A 16,277-nucleotide genomic window follows, 5' to 3' on the forward strand; every position below is an offset into this window, starting at 1 on the left:
TGCTTTTTCATATTTTCTTTAAATTCATTGAATTCCTTGATCATGTTTATGATTTCTCTTTTAAATTCAGTGTCATGGGTTATCTCTTCTACAGGATTGGTGGAATTTGGTGGGGACACAGTGTTTTGACTTTCATTTTTTTTATTCTTCCTTGCGATTTTGGCATGTGAATTTCTTTTGTTATGATTCTGATATGAGAATTAAGTTGAAGTATGCTTCTGTTTGTATTATCAGGGTGCCTAGATCCTTTCTTTATTGGTTATGTAAAGCTGGTTGGTACAGGGTTCAGGTTCTCTCAGGTTTAATTTGGAGGGAACTGATGGCTCCATATCAGCTATTCATCAGTACCCACAGAAGCCTAATTCAGGTTCCAGTCAGGTACATTCAGGCTTCCTTCACCATGTGGAGGCAGGATTTGTGTTCTCTCAGGCAGTCCCCTGTGTTCTCAGCTCCTATGCCAGAGGAAGGACTGAGGGAGGCCAGAACTCGGGACTTTCTAGAGGTCTGCTGAGATCAGAACCTCTATACCAATGGAGGTTGAAACCCACCCTCTCTGGCTGTCTGCTAGGATCTCATCCTTAGCACACCAAAGCTGGATCTGCCCTGGGACCTTGGGAGGGGCTTCACGAAATTCCAGGTTGGGGGATAGGTATGGCACAATTAAGGGAAGCTCACCACCATGTGGAGGTAGGATCCAGGGGCTCTTAGGCAGTCCCCTGCTTTCTCAGCCCCTATGCCAGAGGGAGGCCAGAACTCGGCACTCTATGGTGGTCTGCTGAGATCAGAGCGCTACACCCATGGAGGTGGAAACCCACCCTCTCAGGCTGTCTGCTAGGATCTCAGCCTTAGCCTACCAAAACCAGATCTGCCTTTTTTTTTTTTTTTTTTTTTTTTTTTTAATCCTTGATAAAGTAATGGGTGCTGGCACTCAAGTTGCCTGACCCTGCACTGTGCTAAGGAGGCAGAGGGGTCCTCTTGTTCCTGCTGCACTTGTGGGTTCCCCAAGTCAGGGAGGCCCTGGGTCTGCCTCCTGGCTGTGGCCAAATCTGTTGCCTCTTCATTGATCATATCTGGCTGCTGGGGGAGGCCCTGGTGGGAAAAACTGCCTCCACACCTAGCATAAGCCTTTCTCAGGAGAGAAATGTACCTTGTTTAATCTTGGGGGTCCTTAACCACCCCGGGACAGTTTTTATCCTTTGTATGCCTTTGGCGAACTGTTCCTCAGGTTTTAAAGCCTTCCAGAAACTCCTCAGTACAGAATTTGTTTTGTCAGTTTTTTTTTTTTTTTCTCTAGGAACTTGGGCTAGACATAAATCTTTCCACATTTGTCTCCAATTAACCCAAACGGGCCTCTTTTTATGTCTTGTCTGTTTTATATCTCCTATAGGGTGTTCTATTATTTTACACATTTTACATGCTGGTTTGAATCACTTAGAGCTTCCAAAACCTCCCTTACTTTAGAAAATTAAGGGACTTGGCAAAATCATTAAAGCTCCATACCATTCTTGAGGTCCCTGTCAAATTAAGCTTTTCTGTATCTCTCTGGTGAACACAATTATATCTGGCCCTGTGAACTGGGCAAAATATATTGCTTTTCTTATACCTAGTTCTCTCAGTAATGCCTGTCCTCTGCTGTGGTCTTCCAGGCCCTGCTAACCATGGATAGCAAGGAACCTCCACTGGTGATAACCAAGTATCTTTAATGCCTCGCACAAGCCATTTCATTAGGGACTGTTCCCCCCTGTACTGGCCTAGGTTAAAATCGCCTATGTCTCAAGGATGAATGGGTGGTTATATAACTCAGCTGTGCTGTTTCTGAAGGACTTAAACTAATATCAATTGCTCCTATGTCCCCTAGTCTCAGAAGCCATGCGTTAAAGGGTTCCTTCGTTGCTTGTTTGAAAGTTTTCCCTTGTTTCAACAGCTCCAGTATGGAGTATTTTCTGCTGGCTACAGTATTAAGGCTTTAATCAGCATGTTGAAACATGACTTTGTTTCTTTTGCATTAAAGGTTGAATCTGAGGGACAGCTTTAGCTAATTTTATTTCTAGGTCATTCTCTTTCTCATTACTATTTGTCCTTTCCCATGGGTCTCTGGACTCCTGGTTCCAGAATAAACCTTGTATCACAGATCTAACCTGGGCTCTCTTTGCTTTTTGGTCCCCTAGCCTTAAGCAAGTAAAAAATCTCCCATTCCCTATCTTTCCCATACTGTTTACTTGCATGATCTGATGCCAATACTGAGTTCCCCAGTAACTCCTTAGTCTTTTCAGCCTCTCCTTGGGTTACTGTCTCTGCCTTTTATTATGCAAAGAAATGGGCAAGCAGCAGCGGCTTTTTTTTTTTTAAATTCCCATTTTGTTTCCATGGCCTGTAAAATTTTTTCAAGACCTTCTACAGTCCTTAAAGAATTTTCATATACACATAGAGGTAACCCCATCATTCAAGCAACTGTGCTATTTTATGCCATTTACAAGATGGTGACCACCTGGGGATTTCCCTCATTAATTCATCCATGTTCATGGCCTCATTTTAGTTATGTTTCACTATCCATCACATAATCCATGTGACTGCTGCTAACCCCATTAAGCTTATGAGGATTGCCCATATTCTCCTATCCCCCAATTTGCTTTAGTCTTTCCCCATACCAGAGATATCGTCATTCCTCTTTTCAACCTCCTACAGTTTGCCATATTCTGTATATCCAGCCCAACTATGCCCATTTGTAAAGCCAAAATCTCTCCTGGAAGGCCTGCAAGCACACGTTCTCTCAGCTCTTGGGTCCTCTGTGTGGTGAGCTGTGCTCTTCTCGGCTCCCAGCTCCCCACCCACCCCCACCCCAATTCTCTTGACTGATGGACTGACAAAACCAACACAATGCACTCTATCTGGGTTTTTGTATAGTTTATGTCTGGAAATTATTTACAAAGGCATACACCCGTGTGCTCGTTCCCCTGTCTCAACTGAGCTTTCACCTCTCGCCCTATCACTGCCCAAGATGGCCACTTCCTGCCACCTCCCAGCTTCCTGGGGCCTGTCCTTAGACCTGCTCTCTCATGGACTTGAAGCTGACTGAGTGGGTGGGAGGCGTGACTGTCTCTCCATCTATGGAGCCTCTTAGGGTTCATATATCCAGCTGTTGTTGGTTCTTTTGGAGGATATGCCTATCTAACACATGCATAGCTATCTTCAAGGACTATGAAAGCTAGCTAGTAGGAAGGTCAGTACCAGCTCCATTTCTCCATGTTCTGTGACTCAAATATGCAGTGTCTTCATCTATAGGGTCTTACTTTCAAGTTCTATAGGGTAACCAAGAGCAATAGCCAGCAATGGTTGAGGGTCTATGGGACCCCACTGGCCAACAACTTTAAATAAGGTAGCCCATTTCTGGCACTAGGTTTTTGAGAGTGCACTTGGGAAGTAGAGATAGGGCATGATGAGTTTAAGGGCAGCCTAGGCTATATAAGACCCTGTCTCCTGAGGGGAAAAAACAGGTAAAAGTAGACTTACACATTGAGATAAATTGAACGTCAAAATTATTTTTGTACTGCCTCCTAGTAGGAGTATTGCTTCCCCTCCCTCCAACTACTTTATTTAAACTTTTTCTGTACGTATATGAATATATTTTAAGAAGCTTTTACAATAAGTTCCCATATGACTTTTAAAGGCCTTTAGTATTACTCCTCCCCATACTCCCTTTTTCTACCCTGCCTAATTTAACTCAAAGCAGTTTTAGTGGTTTTTTTTTTTTTTGGGGGGGGTCCTCAGAAAATGTCCTTCCAAATGGCTCCAGCTTTTCTCTTTTGTTTGCTTCTCATTAGATTTCTGGCATAGTCCACTGCTACTATGTCCATGTGGAATGCTTCAATCAGTGATTATTCCTTGCCTCAAGATAGTCTTTAAGTATTTTCCATCACAATTCTCATTATTATATTGGTATAGGTGGTATTTTAATTGCTGTGGGTTCATGACGTTTGAATGTATAAGTCAGCTCCTTTTGCACTCAAATGACATTCAATTGACTTTTTTGTTTATTCTTTTTAACATAAAAGCTTACCAAGAATAAGACAGTGGCTGAGAAACACCTTTTCTAAATACATTTTCATACAATTTCAAGATGTATTAGGTTCTTGTACAGTACTCTAAAGAATTAATAAAAGTTATGTGAAAACTGAAACACCACAAAGATTGAGCCATTTTACTAGTGTGATTAAACATTAGAACAATCTTAGAACAGGCAAGCAAAATATTGAGAAAGCTGAGTCACCGCTGCACACCTAGCTGATTTCAGCTGTGACCTGCACACTGTGAGACACCATAAGTACCTTCCACAGATGGTTTAGTAGCAGAATCGCACTTGGATTGCTTCTAATAGAAACATGAACGCAACTGACAATTGAGAGAAAGACAATGGTCTTATGTACACACTGAAAATCAGATTGTGTCCCTCTAGTTCTTCACATCATTCTCTGTGCAATCTGTCGACGAGTAAACAAATAGTGCAGGATTCATTTCAGTGAAATCTAGGCCCCTGGGTCTACCCAAAATCAATTCTTGGCTGTTACTGCAATACCTAACAGGGTATGACTGATACAAAGGGCCATCCTGAGTGCAGACTTGTGAGGCTGACTGAGCAGTTCAGACACTGAAAATTTTCTCTTAGCTGCCATCTTGCCATATAGATGAATTCCCCATAATTTCACCACTGCACAGGACATTCAACTCATAAGAACTTGGAAGTTTTAGTTTTAAACATAGAAATTTTCTAATAGTTACTACAGTAACACATGGAGAATATTGGATGGATTTCTTCCTTAGACCCTTAACTACATTGTCCCCTGATTGGCCGTTATTTTGTAAACAATCTAGACAGACAGCAATTTTTGGGTCACTTCTATGACAGTCCTTGTCATCTTGGCTTCCATCAGCTTCATCTGCTTTAGTTCTGTCAGCTTTTGAAGTGTCATCTTGTCCATTTTCTTGGTTTATTTTTCTTCCAAAATTCAGATTCACACTCAAGTTCTTACTCTCCAAGTCCAGATACCAGCTTAAATGTAATTTTCTCTAGTGTGTTATCCAGTCTCAACATTTCTAATGGATTTGTTTCATGAACTTGGTTGCCACACCTTGGACAATCATTTCTATCTTCAAAGTGCTGGACCATACAGGTCTTACAGAAGGTATGGAGGCATTCTGTTATTGTTGGCTTGATCAGATACACTTTACAGATACAGCAGGTGATGTAAGGATTGAAATCTTTCAACAAGTGTTTCCTTTGGGTAGCCATTCGTGGTTAGCTAGCTTTAGCAGTTCAGGCAAAGAGCAGTTCAGTTCAGCAGTTCATACACTTTCAAACTAAGTGTATGAAAGGCTGGTCCCAGAAGTTGGCACAATGTTCTGACAGGTGTTCTGAGGCATGAGCACTAATACCCAGACTGAGCACAGATCACTGATCATCACTCCCTTTGGTGGTTCTTTTCCCTATCTGCAGCAAAGCATTTAACATCAGCCCTGGGGTTTTGGCTCCTCTCTGTCTGAATTAATGGCCCACCTTTCGCACAGGTCCACAGGGAAGTTCTGGAGGAAGTAGTCCTGCGGACGCAAAAGGCAGGACCAGGTCTCTGTGACCAGGGAAGGAAGCCAGTGCTAGCAGCAAGGGGAGGGGATGTAAGCAACATTTCCCCCTGGCCGGCCGAGCAGGCATTCAACTGATTTTTTTAAATATTATGTTTACTTTATGAGTGTTATGCTTGCATGCATGTAAGTGCACCTGTACCATGCAGTGCCAGAGGGGACGCAGAGGACAGAAGAGGGCATTGGATCTCCTGGAACTGGAGTTATGGAATGTTGTTAGCTGCCATGTGGATGCTGGAATTCAAAGTTTTCTGCAAGAACCAGTGCTCTTAATCGCTGAGCCATCTCTCCAGGCCCCATCAACTGATATGTATGTTTTCCACACTTTAGTTTTTGAAGTCAAGATGTAATAATTCTAATACTGAATATCAGAATTAAAGTACTCGTTTCCACATAAGATTTTGTTTTTTTGAGCTATAGAAGCAACTAAACAGACATCAGGCGGTGTGTGTCCAAGCTAGCTTACAACTCATGCTTTGAATCTTGTACATTCTTCTAAGATGTTTCTTCTGATCAGCTTTGTGTTCCATCCCTGTTTTGTATGTACCTCTAATTCTCAACTACTGTGTTCTGTTCTACTGCATGACTATTCCTTTAAACCTATTAAATTCATTCTCTTACTGAGATATTTTACTCGTTTCTTAATGGTCTATGAACTCAGTCTCCAAGTCACCATATCCTCCTGGGAGGAGAATATAAGATTGCTTTCCGAAATGGCTATAGGACTTTCTATGGCAGAGTCCAAGGGTCCCCTGCTCCTTATCCTTGTAGATTAAATTCTTTCCAAGTAGACTACTAGCTGCTTGGAATTCTCCATAGCTAGGGTGCAGCTACTAGTCACCTCAAAGACATTTCTTGCTTGGATTCATTCTTTTGTGTTGATTTCTAGGTTTTGTTAATTTGAAGGCAGTGTGGATTCGAACTCCAAAGCTGTAGGTTAGTCTATACTCACAATTCCTAAAAGACCTCTTTAAAATCCAAAGTGTAGGCCAAGTGTGAGATTCCTGTGGTCTTTTCTGCCAGAACCTCTCATCTACCTATACCAAGGGCATGATGGCCAAGACTGGGCAATGTGTGAAGCTGAGGCTCAGTTACTGCTTCCCATATAGTAATGTCCAAACCCCTTAAAGGATTGGCCAACATCACCATCCTCAGCCACCTGAACCCCCAACCCCCATCAAGTCAAGTTTACTGTTCCATTTTTTAATTGGGAAAGGTATTTTCATTTCCTTGCCTGAACTTTGGAGATAAGTCTTTCTCTTATTTTATGGTGTTCTGAGTGGTCCTTTCCACAATTTTCTTTCTCTTTTTTGAGACAAGGGCTTAAACTCAGTAATAGTAGGTGAGCAAAGGAAGCTCTAGTAACTACACATACTCATGGAGATTATATAACAGACTCCTGAGTGATGAATGGGTCAAAGAAGAAATTAAGAGGGGCTGGAGAGATAGCTTAGTGGTTAAGAGCACTGTTTTTGCAGAGGACCTGGGTTTGATTCCCAGTACTCACATGATGGCTAACAACGGTCTATAACTCCAGTTCCAGGGGATCCAATACTCTTCTCACTTGAGTATTACATGACACAGATGCACTTACACACATGCAGGCAATACATTCATACACATAAAATTGAAGTAATAAATATTTTTGAAGAAATTAGAAAAAAAAGTATTTCTGGAACTGTAAGAAAATGATAATACAACACCACAAAACCTATGTGACACTTTTTTAAGTGTCCTAAAAGAGAAGTTTATAGCTCCAGGTGCCTACATTAAAAAAAAAAAAAAAAAATCAGAGAAAGCACATATGACTCATCAACTCAAGGCTCTGGAAAGGCAGTAACAAACCAAACCCAAACCCAAACCCAAACCCAGCAAGTGAGAAGAAATAACAAAAACCAGAGCAGAAATTAATGAAATAGAAACAAAGAAATCAATCAAAGAATCAATGACTCTAAGAGCTGATCCTCTCAAAATATAAACAAGATAGACTTTAGCCTAGTTAACCAAAGAACGAGCAAATCTAAGTCAACAAAATCAGAGATGAAAGGGGAAACATTAAAATAGACTCCAAAAGATCCAGAACACATAAGGAACTTAAAAAAAGAAAACGTATGTGGTACTATGGCAGGCACAATTTTCTTTATAAGTAAAATGAAAATGGGCAGTACAAAAGTATTTTTGAGGTTCTATTTATCCCAATGTGTAAGTCTAATTTCTTTTACCTTTTCCCCCCTGGCAACAGTCTTGTGTAGCCCAGGCTGGTCTTAAACTCCTAATCCTCTATCTCTACTCTCCCAGTGCTAGGACTGCAGGTTATAACCATGCCGTACAGTTCTAAGTCTCATTCTGTGAGTTAGCAGTGAGAAACAAACTTTCTGTCCAATGTGGACCCATCATATCTGAAGTGTGGCTAATGTGTCTGGTAAATGTTTTGGTATTATTTCACATAATTTAAACAAATACAATCATTATTATATTTGACAACACAGTTCTCTTAAAAATTATTTATTTATTCATTTTTTAATTTATTTTTGTCTTTTTTGAGACAGGGTCTCCTTGTAGCCCCAGCTGTCCTAGAACTCACTATGTAGACCAGGCTGGCCTCAAACTCACAAAGATCCACCTGCCTCTGCCTCCCAAGTGCTGGGATTAAAGGCGTGCACCACCATGTCCGGCTATTTTTATTTTTTATGTGTATGAGTGTATTGCCTGCATGTAAGTTCACCCATGTCGTGCAATGCCCGCAGAGGTCAGAAGAAGGCATCAGATGCTCTGGAACTGGAGTTATGGGTGGTTGTTAGCTACCATATGGGTGATGGGAATTGAACTCAAGTCCTCCGCAAGAGTAATAAGTGCTCTTAACTGCCGAGCCATCTCTCCAGCCCCAGACAACACAGTTCTAAATAGTAATATTCTTCATTCCATGTGGTAGTTTTATGTGCCAGTGAACTAATGCTATCTTGCAAGTCTTCTCTAACAGTTACAGGATGTAATAGCTGCATGTAATGTGGGAGTATCTTTAACCACAGAACCTACAGCCTGTTACTGTGATGATCAGGATTCTCTGACTTGCCTTTCTGGGGAGTTACCAAGTTTAAGCACACATTCTTTCCATTACCAGGTTCTGATTTGGAAACTAGGGGATCAAGAACTTCTTTGTAGGGGTATTTGCGAAGAATGAAAACATCAAGGAATCCAGAGGATATATAACTAGAAGCATAAATACATATAGACTGCAACATAATATAATATTGAGTAAATTGTTTTGTTATCTAAAATTTATTTGTATGTGCTATGATGGCTTTAATGGCAACTTGCCACAAATTAGAATCACCTGAGTAGGGAGCCTCACCTGAACTGTCCTGAATGTCTTAACTGATACAGGGAAGAGTCACCCCAATTGTAGGCCACACCTTCAGGTAAAAAGGGGCAAGACAGAGGGAAGATTATTTGTCTTTCGTTTGTTTGGCCTTGCCCTCTCTTTGAAGACTTAATTTATTCTGTAGCTGCTGCTGCTTGCTGTTTCACTAACACGGAAGCCAGCATTTCCAGGCTTCTATCATTGACTAGGGACCGGTGGTTCTTCAGGAACCCTCTGGGTTTTCACCACCAGATTGGGACTTCTAAGACTCCAGTCCTCTAAACTGTGCAACTTAAAAAAAAAAAAAAATCACATATTTATTTTTATGTGTATGAGTGTATTGCCTGCATATGTGTTAGTGCACCCGTGTCATGCAGTACTCATGGAAGTCAGAAGAGGGCCTCAGATCCCCTGGAACTGGAGTTACAGACAGCTGTTAGCTGCCATGTGGGTGCTAGGATTCAAACCCAGGACTTCTAATAACAGTTACTGCTCTTAACCACTGAGTCATCTCTCCAGCCCCTAAACTGTGCACCTTTTATACAGGAGGGTCTCAATCCTCTACAGTGTGAGACTGCCACTGTGTGACTACTCAGGCTGCTGAGGCACCCACCCAGCCTCAAGGACAGAGCAACTACCAGAATCTCAGTCTCTCAGATATGATTTAACTGTTGTGACTATTTCAAAGTAAGCTCATTAATAAGTTATTTTAATACATATTCATTCTGTCAGTTCTGTTTCTCCAGAGAACTCTGACTAGTACATGCAGATGGAGGTCAAAGGACAACTTGCAGTTGGTTCTCTCTTCCTCCATGTGGGTCCCAGGGATCAGGTTCAGGTTTTCAGGCTTGATGGCATATGTCTTTACCGGATGAACCACTTCACTAGTCCTATTTGTTTTTTAGGGTATTTTTTTGTTTTGTTTTGTTTTGTTTACCCGAAAGGCTTACTGGTAACTTGAAAATATGCAGAGATTAAAACAATAATACTTTTTATAATTTCTTTGCATCATCTTAGGAAAAAAAGCAAGGTTCCTCTTTTGGGCTCAAACTGGGTCTACACGTAAAAAAGTTTTTAACCCTTCAAAAGACACTGTATTACATGTGCTAACATAATACTTTCTGGCCATGAATGCAGGTGCCAGTAATAATGAGAACAAACATATATTTGGAAACAAGGCCACACAATCCTGACTAGCCTTTCAAAGTACAGATTTGGGGCATGGGGTTTGGCTCAGTTGGTAGAGTACTTGCCCTAGCATGCACCAGGCCCTGGGTTCAATTTTCAGCACTACATAATCTGGATGTAGTAGTATATAACTATAATCCCAGCATTCAGGAGGTGGAGAACCAGAAGTTCAAGGTCATCCTCAGTTACACAGAGATGAAGGCCAGCCAGGGCTACATGAAACCCAGCCTTTAATAAAAAGAACCATGGATGCTGCTCATGGTGTCTTTATGCACATACTTGTTTCATGTTGGACAGAAAAGACTTCTACAGGTCTGGCACTGACAAGTAAGAAACTCATTCAAGGAGTGAATGGATGTTCTTGAAAATCAAATGTTAAAACTGGTTTAAACTGATGCCCAATGATATGTTTATTGTACTCAAATAATGCAAAACATTCAGTTGAAGCTCTTCAATTCTAGTAAAAATATTTCAAACATTTTACCTTTAAAGTATTGTAAACACTCTCAAGAAAAAAATCTGAAAATGAATTTTTCTCTAGAAAACATTTTAGTATATGAGTAGCATAGATCTCTCAGAGAATGTGTAGCCTGCTATTTTCTTGGTAATCTTCATAAAAGCGTCTCAGTGATTCTGAGATTCTAGGTGTCACAATACTCAAGGCTTGAGTGAAATGCCTCTTCATAATGCAGTCAGCTTTAATGTCTTCTTCCAGGGCCAGGAGAGCAGCCTCTCTGCAGACAGCTATGATCTGAAATGGAACAAGCAGGATGGAGAAAACAATCAACATTCCTTTGTAGAGACATATATTCACAACTTATCTATGGTATGACTTCTATGTAATAAGCACATCACTGTGGCACTGTGGAATTTCATTTTCTTTTTTAATGCTAGGGATGGACCCAGGGCCTTCCCTCATATATCCAAGGCAAGCCCTCTACTTTAGTTTTAAAAGGAAAAAGTAAGCAGGGCGTGGTGGCGCACACCTTTAATCCCAGCCCTCGGGGAGGCAGAGGCAGGCAGGTCTCTGTGAGTTCAAGGCCAGCCTGGTCTACATAGTGAGTTCCAGGCCAGCTGGGGCTGCAGGGAGACCCTGTCTCAAAAAAAAAAAAAAGACCACCCCCCCAAAATAAAACGGAAAAAGTAACCACACAGAGTTGTCTTTTTTTTCCCCTTCTTTCCAAAGCAACTCGGAACCAGCAAAGATGCATGAGAGGCACACTTGCTCTTCACGTGCATTTGCTGTTAACTGTATACATTTCTAACACAGGATGGCCAAGGACAAGCTACCTGTGTGCTGCCAGGAGAGTGCAGGAGAGCACAGCCAAGCACAAACAAGGCTCTGCTCATCAGAGCCCCTTGCTACAGCATAGAATTTGCACATTCCTTTCAACCTTTGTATGCCTGTGTCTTGTGAGTTATTAACTCCTGGGAATAGTCGAGTGGGGTGTCTTTGGAGAAGTGGATTCTGTTTACTTAGGGAAGAAAGCTGGGAGAACTAGAAATCTGGGGAAAAGGCAGAACTGAAGTAGAGGGACTGAAAGTAGGAACAAGGGGAAGAAGCTGAATCATGAAATGTGTTAAGCTCTCAGATAGTAGAAGCAGGTTCAGTTCTATCATTTCAAGGCTTACTGCTATGGTGAAGAGCCTGAGGGATGAAAGAGACGTCATTTACAGGACAATAGGGAAAAGTGACTGAACTTTTTATCTATAAAAAGGCCAGCTGAAGCACATCCACCCGACCTTCAGCATGTGGTGTTCCTTCATTTACCAGTGTTCGTTCATTTACCGCAAAGGTTCCTCTGCTTACACTGGGCTAATGGCACCAAAGCAGGTTAGGGGCTTTTGGGGGGATTAAGCAGCATCTTTATAGAGTGTTCAAAGAAATATGTACAGATTTATATGGCTTTGTCAAATTAGGACAATGTAACTATTAGTTCTGGGCTTGTTAATGAGCATTTAAGTTAACTACAATGTCAGTGGTTTCTGAAAAAGTGGTCACAGGCCAGGTGTGGTAGTGTATGCAGAGGCAGGCAGATCTCTGTGAGATTGAGGCCAGCCTGGTCTCCAAAGAGAATTCCGGCCAGCTGGGGCTACAGGGAAACTGTCTCAAAAACAAAATAAAACAAAACAGTGGTCACCAATTTGGTAAGGTAAAAAAAACAAAACTTAGGCCTCAGTGGTTAAGAGCACTGGCTGGTTGGTTCAGTTTCTAGCACCCACATGGCAGCTCACAACCTTCTGTAACTCCAGTTCCAGGGGATCTGACACCCACTTCTGACCTGGGTAGGCGTTACACATACATGGTGAACTCAAATACACGTAGGCAAAATGTTTATAAACATAAAATAAAAAACAAAACAAAACAATTAATTCTTCAGTAATTATTGTTATCAGATTCAGTGGAAAAAAAAAACAACCCAGTTCTTTTGTAAACAAGAGTGTCATAATTAATAGGTAGAACAAAAGCCTTGAAGTGCCCAGTAGGGCAAGCTTGCTGTGTAATGGTTCCATGGTATTCCCAGTGTTCCCAGTGGAACCTTGGGAACCTCCAAAGAGAAGTAAGGAACTCCACGGGGAGAGGCCTTCCACTACCTCAGCTAGTGCTTTGTACAAGGCTCAAAGCATCACTAGAGTAGAGTGCTGACTCCCTGCTGGGTACTGGAACACCGCTTCCTCACTCTCCAACAACACAGGCATATTGTACCAGGATCGAGAAAGCTTTTAGAAAATGAAAAAGAAGTGCAGTTTGGAGGACTGAAATAGAAACTTGCTAAAAATTGTGCAAGTGGGAATCTGTGCCTTACTTGATGGAAGAAACCTGAGATTGCTATGGATTTTCCTTTTCTGCAGTAAGCTTTGGGAAAAAAAAACAACCCACTTTTGTAAACAAGAGTGTCATAATTAATAGGCAGAGCAAAAGCTGTGAAGTGCCCAGTATGGAAAAAGGTAGTGTTTTCAGAGGAATCTGCCAACACTTGTTTAAGAATGAGTACTTCAGAAACTATGAGGAAAGGTCTTCAATTTAAAATAAGACTGACTGAATACTTATCTATAAAGTCTACAAAATAAGAAAAAGAAAACTCAATGTGATAAGTGTTTACATATGTGTGGACTGATCACCTGACTGATGTTTCTATAAAGCAAGCACTCAGGGACCATAGACCTCTGTGGAGGGAACATGTCTAAACCAGATGCAGTCTAACCCAGATGGAGTCTAGGACTGTTTGAGCAGTGGGGATTCAGCTGAATTTTTCACATGAGGGCACAGAACTTTGCTGCGATGATGAGTAGATGGATGGATAAATTGGAATCACAGACTCTGAAATAATGAAGTCATTTATTTAGAAAGAAAACTGTTGGCCACTTAAGATCTTTAATGTCTTTGGCAAAAAGAATTTAGAAAGTCTTCCCTTAGTGCCTTCAGCATCTTGTCCTTTTCCCTGTAGGTGAAGACAGAGTGTTTAATGAGTTATCAGCTAGCTACTAGCAAGGGTGCTTTTTCCATTAGACTACAAAGGCAGAAATGTTTTGACTGGCCTTATAAAAGCTGACTAGACATTGTCTTCAGTTTTAACTAAAAGATTGATTCCTAAACTTTTATGTGACTTATTGCGAGGTTGCAAACATCTGTTTGGGGAAATGAGAAAATGAGGCAAAAGCTAACAGAATGGGCCTGAGATCTTGATGTGAGAGTCAGACTGAGATGTGCTTTTACTTCAGTGCCACACCATCACTTTATTTGGTGCCTATGTGTCACAAATTCTCTTTCCATTCATTCAGCAGTCCTCAAAGATCTACTGATCAAGACATGCATGAACTCTACAAAGTTGGGATTTGGGACAGATTCCCTAAGAGGCAGGGCAAGATTTAAAAAAATCCTCAGTCACTGAATAGTATTTTTAAACAAGGGAAACAAACGAGTCAGCAGTGGAAACAAAGGGACAGAAGTATGAATCTCCATTCTCTGACTCTGCCCTTAGAATCCCCATTCTCTGCAGTGCCCTTAGAACAGTGATGGCTGGACTGGGAGGCAGCCCCTGCTGTGGCCTCGTGGGGAAGCAATGTCCAGGATGAGAAGGCTCTTGACTACTGAGCCTTGGGAAATCTAATCACTGAACATCTTACTTCACTGTGGAAAACTCTTATACATATAGGCATAGTTCTTTCCTCAATCCAACAGACAAGCAGAGTTTTAAACAGGTGGCTCAGCTTAGCAAAACAGAAGCAGGCCTATAGTAAAAATTAAAACCAACATGGCTTCTAAGCAGATAGCAATAATTAAAAAAAATGTAATAAGGCAAAATCTGTTTTCCAAAAGGTAATAAACAGGAAGGAAAACTGACAGTCTGGTAGTTTCCTTGATATTTATCTCCTATGTGCTTAACCCTTCCCTTGCTCCTTCTGGTTTCATAGCAGGGCCAACACCAGAAAACTCAGCAGTAAATTTAAGCAGTTACTGCCGTTTCCAGGTAAGGCCTAGGTGGATCTGCATTTGTGCCTGCTAGACAAGCACAGTTCCAGTGATACCCAGGAAATATGCCCATAGGTAGCTGGATGCCTAGAGAGGAGGGATGCTGCTGCAATAGCCTGGGTGGTTGGGGGTAGGGGGCTCAACTTCTAGCTCAACTTTACCAGTAAACTACCTCAGAGAGCATTGCCATTCTCACTGTTACACAACCAACTGAAGCTCAGTCACCTGCAGACCCTAGACCAGACAGAGAACAAGTGTATCTATGGAAATAATAGAGCCAGCGATTCAAATGTACCAGAAGAAGGCTGGCTGGCTTTTTTATTTTTGGTGGTGCTGGGGGTGGAATGGAGGGGCCTGGGTATGGCATGTGCTCTACTATTAACCTACATCTTTGGCTGTCCATCCTGTCTTTCCAACAGGGTCTCAGGCATTCCAGGCTTGGCTTGAATTTCCTATATAGCTGAGAATGACCTTGAACTTTTGATTCTCCTACCTCTACCTTCCCAGTGCTGGGGTCACAGTCCTATACCACCAGGCCCACTTGTACTGGGGGGTGGGGGGGGCTCAAACTTGTACCAACTGACCTATATCCCAAACATATCCCCTCTCCCCCAGAAAAGTATTTCTTGATAGCTGAATTTACATATTGTTTAACAGTACATGGCAGTGTTGCTTAAAACTTTATAGGCAAACTTTCAGTGCATCCTATAGATGGTGATTTCAGAGTCCACGCAGTGGCTCCTTTCTGGAGCTGTGAGCCCCCCAAGGTGGGCTGCCAGAGAGTGCTGGGGTAAAGGCCCCTTTCCTCAGCAGCTGCACACAGAATCACAATGGCCTAGAAGCTGTTTGTGTTACTCCTGCTATTTGGTAGGAAGAAAGCAGGACACCCAGGAGGCCTAATCTCAGCTTCTTTGTATTTCAAGTGTAATAAATAGCATTAAAGAATCCAGCAGGGGGCTTGGAGAGATGGCTCAGTGGTTAAGAACACCGGTTGTTCTTGCAGAAGACCCAGGTTCAAATCCCAGCACCCACATGGCAGCTAACAACTGTCTGTAACTCCAGACTCCAGTTACAGGGTATCCGTTGGCCTCTTCTGTCCTCCGCGGGCATTGCATGACGTGTGCACATACATGTAGGCAATAAGCTCATACACATGAAATAAAAATAAAATATTAAAAAAAAAAGAATCCACTAAAAGAAATGGGCTGCAGTGCTTAAAAAAGTTTTAAGTATTTTCAGAAAGTGGTTTTGTTAAAAGTGTCTTCTGTCTGGAACACCTGTGACCTGTTGAACTTAAGTGGATTGTAGCTGGCAGAGATTGTGGTGTTGCTTCTGGAGTGCTGGCACATACACTGGCCTAGTTTGCCTGCCCTCTGGCTTTGCTTTTCTCTTTCACAGCCCAGGGACCCCCTTCTCTAGCATGTCAGAGGTTCTGGGCTGGAAAGCTCTTGAATATTTCTCCCTGCATAGCATTTCTACAACTATTTGCACCTGTGGTAATAAGTGCTTCTAACTTCACTTCAATCACCAAAATAACATGAAAAAGGCTTTCTCTGGTTTTGAAAAGAACACAGTAACTAGCACAGAAATGGAGAGCAGAAACCTCACAGGTTCTGAGAA

The 16,277-nt window shown here is 41.8% G+C and overlaps 1 protein-coding gene and 1 pseudogene across 6 annotated transcripts in view; both read right to left on the reverse strand.

Moving 5' to 3' along the window:
* Positions 1 to 4,013: 4,013 nt before the first annotated feature.
* Positions 4,014 to 5,806, reverse strand: LOC103746944 (annotated as a pseudogene).
* Positions 5,807 to 9,469: 3,663 nt separating this feature from the next.
* Spata5 (spermatogenesis associated 5) overlaps positions 9,470 to 16,277 on the reverse strand; it is a 209,416-nt gene continuing 202,608 nt past the window's right edge. For 2 of the 6 annotated variants that reach the window (XM_008849226.3, XM_029554142.1), the window contains one exon: positions 9,471 to 10,934. In XM_008849226.3, the coding sequence (XP_008847448.1) occupies positions 10,758 to 10,934 (177 nt within the window). In that variant the 3' untranslated portion in view covers positions 9,471 to 10,757. Of the gene's footprint in view, positions 10,935 to 16,277 lie in introns of all 6 variants that reach the window. The other 4 variants (XM_029554141.1, XM_008849225.3, XM_029554144.1 and 1 more) reach the window with 3 other exon arrangements.

The sequence above is a fragment of the Nannospalax galili genome, unplaced genomic scaffold, assembly GCF_000622305.1.
Source record: "Nannospalax galili isolate Female #2095 unplaced genomic scaffold, S.galili_v1.0 scaffold64, whole genome shotgun sequence".
In the NCBI taxonomy this organism is placed as follows: domain Eukaryota; kingdom Metazoa; phylum Chordata; class Mammalia; order Rodentia; family Spalacidae; genus Nannospalax; species Nannospalax galili.